The sequence below is a fragment of the Fundulus heteroclitus genome, chromosome 18 (genome assembly GCF_011125445.2).
Source record: "Fundulus heteroclitus isolate FHET01 chromosome 18, MU-UCD_Fhet_4.1, whole genome shotgun sequence".
Taxonomy (NCBI): Eukaryota; Metazoa; Chordata; class Actinopteri; order Cyprinodontiformes; family Fundulidae; genus Fundulus; species Fundulus heteroclitus.
In genome coordinates this window covers 3,722,449-3,736,333 of record NC_046378.1, presented here as the reverse complement: position 1 = coordinate 3,736,333, position 13,885 = coordinate 3,722,449, and the positions used below count along the sequence as shown (strand labels likewise).

Sequence of the window (13,885 nt, the reverse complement as noted above, 5' to 3'; positions counted from 1 at the left end):
GCAGCCATGGTATATGGATAAATTTAGTGGTCTTAAAGGGGACAGATCATGCAGAATCCACGTATTTAGCCCTTTAAATACGTTTTGTTGTATACTTGGAGTATCTATGAGTGCAGAAAACGAGACCCCAGGAGCTGCGTAGATATGTTTATATTCTGTTTTGGGTCGTATTATTGGAACGTTCTGCGACCTGCATGGGGGGCAGGGTGTGAAGGACCTTTGTTAGATTTAAAGAGACCACACCAGAACAAGTTGCTCTCAGAGGACCCTCAGAACAGGGGTAAAAGAAAGGCGGGTGGTGCAACAATAATAAGGAATTCAGACCAAAGCATAGCTGTTTCACTTTAGAGTCAGTAACCGCGTCATAACTCCTCTATAGACATTGTACCACCACAGCAAAATGTAAATATTCAGATTCTGGCCTGGTGTCAGCTGCTCTTCAGTGCAGTCACAATCCCTCCAGGCTGGTTCATCGATTACAGCAGCACTGATGACGGAGCAATCTGTCTAAAAGGATGGAAAGTTGTTCTTGTTTTTTTTTTTTTTTTGTAATCATAAGGATATTTTAAAATTGAAGAGGGGACATATTAGGACGACGTAATCTGAGCTTTTGTTTGAGGAATATAGTAAACAGAATTGTGGATCAGACCTGGATTGATGCAAAGATTTGAACACTGGCTGAATGCGTCTCAGTGCTGGGTTTGTGTTTGTATTTTTTAAACGCGGTCCAAGTTTGTCTGCAGCAAACAGGTGCTCCGCTGCCTTCCTTTATGGGGTCATTAGCGCACTGAGGCTTATGCAATGGGGGAGGTTTCTGAAATGGGGGGGGGGGGGGTCTGGACCCCTGTGGTGCTTGGTGTTGAAGCAGCTCAGATGACAGGGCTGCATGTGAAAGTGGGGAGTGCAGCAGGAGCTCTGCTTCAGTCGGTAAAACTCAGCAGCTAAAGCGAGACTTTTTCAGCTGTATTTTTTATTTTTCTGCATGCATAACTGTCAGCTTGTCCAATATTTGACTGTCTGACGAGTCGGTGCAGAGTAGTGCTTCAGGTCCAGAAGGTTTCCAGCACACCAGAGGGAAGCCCACGAGTCTCAGTGTTTTATTGATGCCAGTCAGCCCTGGGTTCATTTAGCATTTGATTTTCCTTCCAGTCCTTCCACAGCCTGAGGACTGTGAAGGAGGCCCGTTCCCTCCGTCCTTTACCCTGACTTCCAACAGGTCACTGCTGGAGACGCCAAATCTCAACAGCTTTTCCCCCGTTCTCATTTCTTTGTGTGAGCCAATTCCCCCAGAACCTAAAGAGTTAATATCTTTACCAGCTTTTCTTTTTTCCTCCCAAGCCAGAGATGCCATCCGGCTGAATGGAAACTATTACTCAGCTGAAAGCAAATGTGGTTGTCATCTTTTAGCTGTGTGGGTATAGCTTTGGTAAGATCAGTGAAAACGCGCATAATCACCATGACTCATGACTTTTACAACGTTGCTTCCTTTTGTCAGTGTGGGGGGGGGGGGGGGTACGAGCGTGTCAAAGAAAAATAGAGGCTGTAGCTATAAATAAATATCAAGTACTGAAAGATTTATGTAACCTGAGGAAAACTTGTATGGCAACCTAGACTTTTCATTCAGTTGCATTAGCTTTCATGTTTAAAATACAAACCAGGTAGTTTGCTCCAGACCAAAACACAGTAGTTCATGACTACTAAATAGAAGTAAAATGTCACTGAGGTTTCTAAACTTTCCCAAATGTAAATCTGAAGTGCCGCTTCCAGATGGCTTCAGCCCCACCGAGACACTTTGCTGGTAGGACCACCTTTTGCTTCAGCCACAGCTGTAAGTCTCATGGGGAATGCGTTCACGCTGCAGGTCCTGATGCTCAATTCTGATTTTTTTTTGTTTGCTGAAATCAAAGGAGAGAGATGTGAAAGATAAAAATGCAACATGACCGTTCAGAGTGCAGACACTTTGAAAAGAAATCTGATGCCTATCGGAATGAGTACCACATATACAAGAGGCACAAGTCTGACTTTTTTTGGGGGGTGAAAAGATCGGAATTGGGCTGTCCACTCTGTCGTGTAAAAGATGGAGATTGGATTTGGGTCGCATTTCCTTGCAGTGTGAACGTAGCAATAGTGACTGAAGTTCATCACCACTCCTGTCTGCAAAGGAGCCAGAGTTCATTTAAAGTGGGTGGAACGGTAATTTTCCATTTTCTTGGTACAGATTCCCAGTTGGGTTTTAGGTCTATAACCTAATACACCAATAAGCTTGAATGGAGAGCATCCTATCGTAGCCCTGGTTGTATGGTTTGGGTTCTTGTCCTGCTGGAAAGGGAATCCCCGCTTCAGTCTCAATCCTTTTGCAGCATTTTACACGTTTTCTGTCAGGATTGCGTTGTATTTAGCTCCATCCATCCAGCCTATTGACTCTGACCTGTACCTGCTGAAGAAGCCTCCCCTCACGTTGCCGCTGCCATCACCGTAGTTCATTACAGTGATGGTGTGTTCAGGGTCATGTCCTGTGTTGGTATTCATCCCTTTTTCTTGGTCTTGATGAATAATGCTGTTGCTCACCAATATTCTCTAGAGAACAGCTGGACCTATACAGGGTTTATATTACACGTAGGTGGACTATGATCACTATTTAAATGACTGCAGAAGTCATTGGTGTGCTTTATTTTCTTTAGGGGTATCAGCCTTCAGTGCTTTGAATACTAATGAATACACCCTTCTGACTTTTTAAGTGGAATACAGCTCTCTGCAGCTTAGTGCGTTCCATTATCGGGGCTGTTAGTTCTGTGCCAAAGAAGGAAAATAAAAATAATACATGGAACACTGTATTTATCTACCTACTTGTATTCAGTGTTTATTTTGTTCTTTAAAGTAAGTTCATCATTTGAGGAACAGCTAATTAAATGCTGTGAACTTTACGATCTGCACACAAACCCAGAACATGGTGGTCATTCGGAGTTTCTCTGTCTTGCAGGAAACGCATCTTTCCGCACTGTAACTACTCATTGGACCTAAAGGAAAATCAAACATGTAAGCATTATTTTTTTTAATGGTTGGTTTGTGATCATATCTTTACCTTTCTTGCACACCAACTTAAAGGTCTCCTTTTTTTTTTTAAGATTCTTACACAGGTCCACGTCTGCCTCTCCATGCAGAACCCCATGAAATGAATAAAGCACCACAGCCTATAACGGGACCCCCCTCCGCCCCCCATCCTGCCCCCTCCCCTGGTCTTTCACAGGTAAGTCCTTTGGGACTCATGAAGTATGAGATGCTCCGTCTCCCTGAGGTTCATCAGATGGCAGAAAATGTGTTAAAGAAAGCTCCAGCCTGCTGTTGGCTGCTGTCATGCAGGCATCTTTTAATAGTAGTAATCTATATAGTCTTCTATATAGAACGGCAGCTGATCTACTGTCCTGGTTGGATGCATCAGATCTCAGCCCTGATGGTATTAACAATAGTTCAATTTTATTTATATAGCGGCAGTTCATGAAGCATGTCATCTCAAGGCACTTTACAAAGTAACAATCAATCAGATTATACAGATTGGTCAAAAATGTCCTATATAAGGGAACCAGTTTGTTGCATCAAAGTCCCGACAAGCAGCATTCAATCCTGGAGAAGCGTAGAGCCACAGGGAGAGTCGTCTGCATTGTCCATGGCTTTGCAGCAATTCCTCATACTGTGCCAGCATGAAGCGACAGTGGGAAGAAAAACTCCCCATTAACGGGAAGGAAAACCTCCAGCAGAACCGGCTCAGTATGAACGGTCATCTGCCTCGACCGACTGGGGGTTACAGAAGACAGAGCAGAGACACAACAAGAGAGACAAAAAGCACAGAAGCACACATTGATCTAGTAATCTGTTCTACATTAGATGGTAATAGCGGGTGAGCCGTCTTCCCTGGATGATGTCACAGTTAACAGAACGTCAGACCAGGTGTACCTACTATGAAGAAAAAGAGAGAGAACAAAAAGTTAAAAGCTGGAATGATGACAAGCAAAACAGTTCTACTGTTCTCCAGTTTTGGAGAACAGTAGAACTCAATAGAGTGAGAAAAATAGGCCCTGGTGTCCTCCAGTAGCCTAAGCCTATACCAGCATAACTACAGAGATAGCTCAGAGTAACATGAGCCACTCTAGTTATAAGTTTTGTCAAAAAGGAAAGTTTTAAGATTAGTCTTAAAAGTAGACAGGGTGTCTGCCTCACGGACCAAAACTGGGAGTTGGTTCCACAGGAGAGGAGCCTGATAGCTAAAGGATCTGCCTCCCATTCTATTTTTAGAGACTCTAGGAACCACCTGCAGTCTGAGAGCGAAGTGCTCTGTTAGGAACATACGGGGTAATCAGAGCTCTGATATATGATGGAGCTTGATTATTAAGGGCTTTATACGTTAGAAGGAGAATTTTAAATGCTGTTCTTGATTTAACAGGAAGCCAATGAAGGGAAGCTAAAATTGGAGAAATATGATCCCTCTTGTTAATTTTCGTCAGAACTCTTGCCGCGGCATTTTGAATCAGCTGAAGGCTTTGAACTGCATTTTGTGGACTTCCTGATAGTAAAGAATTACAATAGTCCAGCCTTGAAGTAACAAATGCATGGACGAGTTTTTCAGCATCACTCCTGGACAGAATGTTTCTAATTTTGGCGATATTCCTGAGGTGAAAAAAGGAAACTCTGGAAACCTGTTTAATATGGGATTTAAATGACATGTCTTGGTCAAAAATAACACCAAGATTTTTAACTTTATTACCAGAGGCCAAGTTAATGCCATCCAGATTAAGAAGTTTATTTTTTGAGGACTCTGGTCCAAAGATTGCAACTTCTGTCTTGTCAGAATTTAAATGCAGGACATTTATAGTCATCCAGCCTTTGATGTCATCAAGACATGACTACAGTCAAAGTAATTGATTGGATTCATCAGGATTTATGGATTAATATAGGTAAGTGTCATCAGCATAACAGTGGAAATTAATCCCATGCTGTCTGATAATTTTGCCAATCGGAAGCATATATATAGTAAATAGAATTGGTCCATGGACTGAACCCTGTGGTACTCCACAGGTGACCCTAGAGTTTGAAGATTTATTATTAACATGAACAAACTGGAATCTGTCCGATAGTGATCTACAGTTTAATGCAATGGGTTGTTTTTTTGCGACACCAGTGGTCTCTATTTGCCAATACTAGAAGGCAAAGAAAGGAGTCAGAAAGAGACGAGGATGGCGTGCAGTAAATGACCAAGGCTGAGAATCAAACCAGCTGCATCTGTGAATGTGTTTATGGGGCATTTGCTTTACCCACAGCACCACATTATGGCCCAGAGGTTGTTCTACTTACTGCACAGCAGAGCTTCTGCAGGTCAAAATCCCTACATCTCTTGGATGTGTGCAGCTGTCTGCTTTTATAATAATCCAAATGGTACATTGATGCTAGATATTGGCAGATTTTCCATAATGAGTATTTTATGCCGTTCTGTAAGTATATTTCCAGATAGTTGATTAGTTAATAATTATTTTTATCAATGTGTTTACTACAAGAAAATGCTCTTTCCCCAGTAATGCTATATTTTACATAAAGATCCCCTGATCAGAGTTTTAAGGCTAATTTCTCGAGTAAAATTTCTGGCTACTCTACCCACCTCTGCCTACGTCACTGGCGCTAAAATGTCATTGGAATGCAACATACGTTAAGATTTCTTTATGTTATACATTTGCTAAGTGAGAACGGAGCAGGTCTCCACTCTCCTGTCTTTGCTCTGACTGCATGCAGGGCTTTCAGGACTGGGCAGTTGCCTGTGAGACAGCACCGAGGGAAGTAGGAAGCTCTAGAAGCTGCGTCTCCCTCATGAAAGATTGCCGCTTTCACATGAAGTTGCTAAATCGTCAAAAACAGAGAAAAGTCACTAGATTAGTCTCCAGTCGCTTTTTTGAAGAAAAAGTTGCTAGAGGGGCCAGAAAAGTCCCCAGATACAGAGGCAGAGTTGCTAAGTTGGCCACAGTGAACTGTCGTCTTTAGTTTTCCTTCATTACTGAGAGCAGTGCAGTAGCCGGCAGTAACTTCATACACTAGCAGCTACGCAGCGAGACAACAGGAGCCGGCGGGGCTGGTTTTTCAAAATGGAGTAAATTCAAACATTTCATGATTTTTAAATTCATTTTAAACTTTGATTCTGATTAAAATAAGTGTGCAAATATACAGTATACTATATCACATGCTTTACATTGTTTTAACATAATTTTTTAATTCATTCTAAAAGTGTAGTGGCTTTGATTTTGATGTGGTGGTGCGCCACAGTCAATTACATGTAGTGGAAACTGAACTTGAGAGGTGCGGAGTCGTCTATGAATGGGTCATGTGATCTAGTGGCAGTCTGAGCCCCAATTAAACGCAAGACCTAACTTTACATGCTTCTACTTTTCTCATCCTCGAGTCAAATTCAAGTGTCACTTCCTTGTTTGGCAAAAAAGTAGATAAGAAAAGAAATAACTTTATTGTCCCATAATAGGGAAATTCAGTTGTGACAGTGGCTAAAACATAGTGTGTTTGAATAAGAATTAATATCCTTTAAGAGTAATGTAATATAATTATTTTAACTGCCTTATTATAATTAATAATTGCTTTTTACCTGTTTATTTGATGCTGATACAAATAACATTTACTACTGTGGGACAAGTCCTTCAATAATAAAAAAGCCTGGATCTAGTACATATGAAACATGTTTATACAGGCCTTGTACACCCATAAAAAACTTTATAAAAACAAATATCTTCCCCACATTGTTTTTTGAAAAGGTCGTACACACAGGATCGTTTCAGAAAAGTTTTATTCACACAAACCTGCACAAATACACCACTGAGTGTTGTTTTAAACATGCAAAACACATAGGGAGCAGTATACCTCAAAGCTAAGACCTGTGTCAGCCAATCAGAATCCTTTAAAACAAGTATGTGGTCCCTCCGAATTGGGAGAGTATACAATGGCTCTTTCTTATTTGCACCTTATTTAAAGGTGCAGAGCCACGTTGTTTGCCTTTTATTTATTTATATATATATATATATATATGAAAATAAAATTAGTAGCTCACTCTGGTTGCATACAACGTTTTTATGAAAGATTATCACATCCTGCTGGCATATTAGCTATTTTTGCATTTTATGCTTTTTGTTTTTGCTCATTTTGTTAGTAAAGCCTTTCGTGTTTATTTATAATAACAGAAGTACGTACTGCACATGCGCATCAGGGGATAAAACAACGAAGCAGCTAATGGCTATTAGCATCTCCCGGTGAAACAATAGAGAAAGGTCCAAGATCCACTAGGAAAAACGCAAAAAAAAATATGATTCCAATAGGGAAAAGACTGGAATGTCGCTGGGAATAGAGTATGACCGTTGGTGTTCAATGAAGCGGACGCTAAACCTGCCGAGGCTCGGATGTGACCATAGAGTTGATTGACCTGAGTAAATGTTCTGATATGAGGCTCTTAAAGTTGATGTAGATCAGTGTGTTTAATTAATAACGGGAGGAAAAAAATTGACAATTTGTGTGTTCCAACTTCAATAACTAAAAACTGCTTACCAGAACACTATACTGGACTTCTAAGTAAAAAACTTTAAAATGTTACCTGTAAAGAGACACCAAGATTTTGCCTCTATCCAAAGGGTCCAAGAGCAGCATATACTTTAATTTGGGTATATTCTTTAAGTGTTTTTTGGAGTTTTGTAGGGCCTGTTAAGGTGTTAAGCGGTTCTTCTATAAATTATCCTAGCAGGCAGGCCCACCCCTGTAGCACCACACGCCCCCACTGTTCACAGTTTTTCCAATTAGCACCCTAGCACGTTTGTTTTTGTCTCTGCTCCCCCGCCCGTCCGATCTTCAGTGTTCAGTTTAACCGAGCCAAGATCTAGGTTTTGAGGTGGACCCAAGTTCGCTTTATCGGTCCGCATTCACGCCTCCCCAAACGAACCAACGTTTTTGACCAAACAGTCCAGAGTCCTATTAAAGTGGACTTGACGGGGCTGGTGTGAATGCACCTGAAAATTTTGTTTTACCAAGTACACATGCAAACATCAAAATGGGTTTTTCTTAAATCTCCACTTTGGTTGGAGTTTTCAGAATTAATCGTATTTGGTGATGTAAAACAGAGCTTTTGTGTGTATAAAAGGCCTATTAACATTTTCCTGTTAATTTGTACCAAAGTAGAGCGTTGCGTTGTTTTTAACTGTACACCTAGGATGCGCGTTTCGACGGAGGACAGAACCCTGTCATTGGGCTGTTTGTGTCCATGAAGCTAATATGAACAGATAGCATTAGCTCGCACACATCTTAGCTACTCCGAGATGCTGCTGTTCTGTCATGCTTATTGCATATTAAAATTATTTTAGTTCTGTAAATAAGCTGGGGATTTTTTTCCTGAATATTTCAGTAATACATATTAACCATAATTGTGCAATATTTACTCTGGTTTTTAGTTTTTACTTGTTATTCTTGGCTTTTCTTTAGAACTAACTTTAGATTAGTTATTTTTTCGTTAATATTGTGTGTAACTCTGTGTCTTTGCCACTGTCATTTCCCCATGGTGGGACAATAAAGGAATTTCTTATTATGTCATGTGGGAGTTTTACTACTTCACTGTTGCAGATCCAGGAGCTTTACTGACCTTTTTACCTCACTCTCAAACATCAGTGTTGTAGCGTTAGCTTAGCATGTAGCATCGTACTGCATTTAAGTGTAGTCTTGCCTCTAAACAAGGATTTTTGTTTGCCTTGTCAACAAGTAGGGTCTCACATGTTTTTCTATCTGAACTTGTCATGTTAGCGCAGTTTAAAGTTCTAGCAGCAGATCCTTGTTGAGATGAGGGCCCGCAGGGAAATAAGCTGTTGTTAAAGCGCAAATGGGTCAGTTTATATTGATTTTTATGCAAATGAGTATCTTAGAAAAAATATTTGTTATATATTGGGATACCAATCCTTTTGACATCTCTTAGACTAAAGACTGTGGTAGCAGGAGCTGGTTGGGGCTTTGTGTTTAAACAGACCTTAACATTAAGACTACACCTAATGAGTAAAAACTGCTCTTAGGAAACAAAAGTATTTTAATATAATGTTAACATAATCTTTTGTAATGAACCCATATTTTCCTAATTTTTCTTCATCCTTGTTTTCCCATTTCTCTTGATTGGCTTTGCCATCTCAGACTATTATATCAAGTTAGGTTGTTAGAGAGTGAATCTATTGTCAAGCCAAATATGAATGTGTGACAACTGAAAATATAAAAATATATGTACCCATCTATCACAAGAGACAGGATTCCTATGCAGTTGTCTTGTGAACATAAACATTTGGGACGTCTTCCTTTATAGTGTTACTTTTCAGGTGTTTCATTTCGTTTTGTTTTTGTGTCTCTTTCAGCCCTCATTCCCCCCTGGGCAGCCTCCTTCTGTTGTGTTTGCATCCCCAGCACCTCCACAAATGAACCCCACACCACAGCCCCGACAGGTAAGCGTGACCGCCCACCTGCCTCTCAGCTGCACACCTGTAGGGGTGATTTTCCTACCCATGAAATAAATAACTTCCTCTCACATATCAAAGGATGTAGTCCTGCAACTGTTTCAGCATCCTTGCGGTCTCCGTCCAAATTTTTTCTTTAAACATTTTTTGTCAGAATTTTTCAGAAGGCTGTATCAGCATAATTTGACCTCTTCCTATGGAGAATTAAAGGAACAATCAATTCAGGACTGATTAGTTAATGTCTGAGAAGAATGCCCGTGCGTTTGTATGGTTGATCTGGTAATTCCACACCGCTGTTGATTTCAGCAGAGCCTTCAATCTCACAAATCATTTTTATCTTGCATGACTTCGTAGAATTTGAGCACTTTTTTCATATAGTGCTATATCGAAGCTGTAAGTTTAATGGGTATCCATCAGTTCTGGAAACCTGTGATATCCAGTTAGTTTTTAGTAATTGCCACTCTAGTGGTGGTTGTGGGCTGTCCTGGTTATGTTTTGGAGTGGGGAAACTGGCTTGTGACTTTTCTTGTATACCTCTAAGTGGAGTGTGATGCATGAACTTTGAGCTTCTGTCTTTAACCTTTTGTCTTGTCTGCCTCTCCTCCTCCTCTAGTTTGCCCCCGGGCCCCGACCTTTACACCAACAGGTACTAACAGCACAGCTGACTAACACCAGATGTTGGGGGGGGTTCCTGTCCTTTGTGGTGCTTTGCGTAAATGATTTAGGAGTTAAAGATTAGGAGTTACGATGTATTAAATAAACACCTAAAAAAATCAGAACATACTACATATATTAAAACTGAAACACATCTGTTAATCTGTAAAGTTCACTACCACTAAGAACATTAAAATACAAGTTATATACTGAGAGACAGTTCAGATCCTTACGAGTATTCAGCCTTGTAGTGCTGCTGAGGATGTTACTTTCTAACCTTCACCTAAAGGTTTTCTTGGGTTGCATTGAGTGGTGTAATTCTGTGGGTTTGGCAGCTTACCTGCAGCAGACTGTGGTCAGAGTGATGCTTGGAGAAGGTTGGAATGATGGAGTCAACCTGACCGCTGCTCAGAACAAAAGACCTAAGAACAATTAATTGAAAACAAGCAGCATCAATGCGTGTTTCCAACAAATGGACCCTGTCTCCTTTAACCAGATTATTTACCTTGAACTGTTCTTTACCGGCCCCCCCCCCCCCCCAAATGTCAGATAGGTAGGAACTTTTGAAATTTCCCTCACTCTTTGGCTGGAGCTTTGTTGACCAATGAACCGAGGAATATATTTAGCAATTAATTTCTGCCCTAATGTTGAAATCAATTCAACAACCAGCGAGGAGAGATTTATTTTTTTTATCTTTTAAAGGGGCCATGACGACAAATGTAATTTTTCTGTGGTTTTGGGGGTGGAATGTGATTTGTTGTGCACTGATGAGGCTGTGAGAACGTCAAGAGCGGGTATTAAAGGACCTGCTCATGGGCGGACACCTTTGTTTCTTTGCTCAAAAATAGTCAGATCAGAAAATGGCTTATATTTCTACGCAATTCATATTCTGCAATCAGCGCACACTATCATACAAACAGCCTTCCCTCTCCCCTCCTCCCCCAGCTGGTACATCAGCCGGCTAATAGGACATTCTTCAAATGATATCACATTTGCCCGGAGGACAGCCTGGTTTCCCGGATGGTAATGTTCTAAAACAAACCCAAGAAACCGCAACCGCCAACTTATTAAAGTTTAAAGTGACTTTAGAGAAGAACAAGCCCAAAGTGTCTTAAAGTAAGCAGACTATGCAATGCTAAAGCTCACATGACCACCTTCATGGATTGTGGCTTTTTCACTCTTTCTGCTCAGAAAAAGCCACATAAATGTTGCCTACCTGCACAGACATCGCAGTCGCTGGTATCATGTCTGGACGTTCAAGTGGCGCATTGTCAACGAGGAAATGCAGCGACTAGATATAGGCGTCTTGATATAGGCGTCTTTGGTCAGATTCCATAGTAAAGTCCTCACAGTTGCAAGGTGGTATCCAAAACTGAAATCTCTTGTCAATCCTTCAGAATCAAATCAATGGATAAAACTCCATATGGCCACGATCATCATATCGAGAGTCACTCTGGCGGATACCCAACGCAGCGGTGTTTTGTTGTTGCCATAATACATATGTTGAGGCGATATTCAGGACATATCTGTTCACTATTTGACTTAAGCAAGTAAACTATTCAAGCTTTACTGCTCTGTTTTACGACCACAAGATGGCTGCGACACATGCGTCTAAATTTAGTAATTTGACGTCATTTAGGAATGTCCTATTTAATGGCGAATCGTGGTAGCATGTCTGACTGCTCCAGTCAAGAGGATGGCTACTAAAAAAGGGACCCGTTATATCCGAGGGTGCTCAAAAATAAATGGAAGCTTCCACTTACTCCCGAAGGATAAGAGAATCAGAGTGGCAGAAGTTCATTTATGGGGAGGTACCACACAATTATTACCTCAATTTAAACCCTGGCGAAGGTACTTTTAGGTTGGATATTCACACCTAGCAGCTTAAGTTGTGTCTGCCTCCTGTTCGAGCCGATACAGGGAGGCTCTTTGTCCGCTCGCTGGCCGCTGAAGCCACGGAGCACCACTATCCAACCTAAAACTAACAAGCAGGTCCAATACGAAACTGTGTTTTGTTCATATGTTCAGCGCACTTTACTGAAGCTGTTTCCTGAAGGTTTTCAAACAAACTGATTTGGAAAAAACTGCTGTACTAACACTGCAGGTGGCAACCACAACGTTGTCATTACCTTTAAGTTTATTTAGTTTCTAAACTTATAAGCACTGTCTGAAGCTGCGCTCCAGCAAGCTCTACGCTGCGTTTGCAGTGAAGGCCTCGCTGCCGTGGACTTTGGTCCCACTGTGTGGATGATGAATCGCGGCGCCAGGTTAAAGCCTTTGTTCAGCTTGTCCTTGCCTGTCCGCCATCCTGCAACACAAACACTTCCACCAGTCATAATACCATAATATGGATTTGTGACGGAGTGTTGCGCCAAGAAGAGAGGTGTGGCTAGAGGCAGCGAGGGCATGTGGGCGCATTTGAATAGCTCCCAAAATATGGTTGTAGCCAGTCAGAGTGAAGTCAACTAGGCATCATTACCGTACCCATCCCTTTTACCTAGGAGGGAAATCTGGCCTGGCCTGTCAAAATAACCCTCTACAAAAAGGTGACTTTTTTTTTTAATGAAATTCTGTGGAGAATTTACATATGCGGCAATATCAACTACATGAAATGGTTTATACAGCGATGTCATGGCACCTTTAACGTCATTGTTTGTGGATCTTGAGTTTCCAGTCAGACATGCATCAATGCCCCATAAAGTTAGAGGTCTCCATGCTGCCCTGTGCTCAATATCTAGCATGGCGACTACACATGAAGAACATAGTAAAAATTATAGGCATAAACTATTTACTAGCACTTTATTTATTGTGGACCTGTGGCCCGCACAGTATAGAGCGACCTCTTCTTGTGTAAATGGGTAAAATGCTGAGAGATACGTTGTGTTTTGTATTTCTTTAAAGAGCTCGCACCACAACATTTAGTGAAGTTTCCTGGTTTTCGGACTTGGAACTAGAATGTTCTCCACTGCTGATGTGTGGACGTGTGAGTGACGACATTTCCAGATCTGTCTTCAGAGACAAATCAAACGTTACAAAAGTTTAAGGAAATAAAAGTTGAGGTCAACATTTTTTTTAGGCGTGCATTTATTAGCATTTATCTCAAAGTTGAGCCACTGCTTCTTCGCATTGAAAGGAACCAGTTGGGGTAGTTTGGACATCTGATCAGTATGCCTCTGGGCGCCTCTCTTTGGACGTTATCCAGGCACATCCCACTGGGAGGAGACCCAGGGGTGGTCCTAGTTCTCACTACATGTCCCATTTGGCCTGGGAATGCTTTGGGATCTCCCAGAATGAGCTGGAGCGTGTCGCTGGGAAGAAGCATGTCTTCTTTTCCCCTCTTAGACTTGTTGCCCCTGTGACCTTATCTCAGGCGAGCGGATTCAGCTTGCAGCTAAGTGGGAAAACTGCTGGGAGGATAGTCCGCTCCTCTGTGTCTGAGCTCATGGTTCTTATCCGAAAACAGATGGACTGCTCCATTCATGCTGGGGGTCAGTTTCTGTCTTAAGCTGAAGAGTCCAAGTATCTTGATATATTATTCACGAGTGACGAAAGGATAGAGCAGGAGATTGGTCAAGCTTAGAATCAGTAACCTGACTCAAGCTAGACGCATGTCGCTCCGCGTAGCTCCACTCACATCCATCTGGGACATCTCCATAGAAATTGCCTTTTTTAAAGGCTGGGCCTTATCAAATATCCTTGCATATGATTGGATAAGC

The 13,885-nt window shown here is 41.5% G+C and overlaps 1 protein-coding gene across 6 annotated transcripts in view; it reads left to right on the top strand.

Moving 5' to 3' along the window:
• Positions 1 to 13,885, top strand: part of LOC105926754 (eukaryotic translation initiation factor 4 gamma 1) — a 53,628-nt gene that overhangs the window by 5,768 nt on the left and 33,975 nt on the right. For 4 of the 6 annotated variants that reach the window (XM_036150082.1, XM_036150080.1, XM_036150078.1 and 1 more), the window contains 4 exons: positions 2,981 to 3,036; positions 3,126 to 3,247; positions 9,417 to 9,503; positions 10,129 to 10,161. In XM_036150082.1, coding sequence (XP_036005975.1) covers positions 3,173 to 3,247; positions 9,417 to 9,503; positions 10,129 to 10,161 — 195 coding nt within the window. In that variant the 5' untranslated portion in view covers positions 2,981 to 3,036; positions 3,126 to 3,172. Of the gene's footprint in view, positions 1 to 2,980; positions 3,037 to 3,125; positions 3,248 to 9,416; positions 9,504 to 10,128; positions 10,162 to 13,885 lie in introns of those variants that run through there. The other 2 variants (XM_036150086.1, XM_036150081.1) reach the window with 1 other exon arrangement.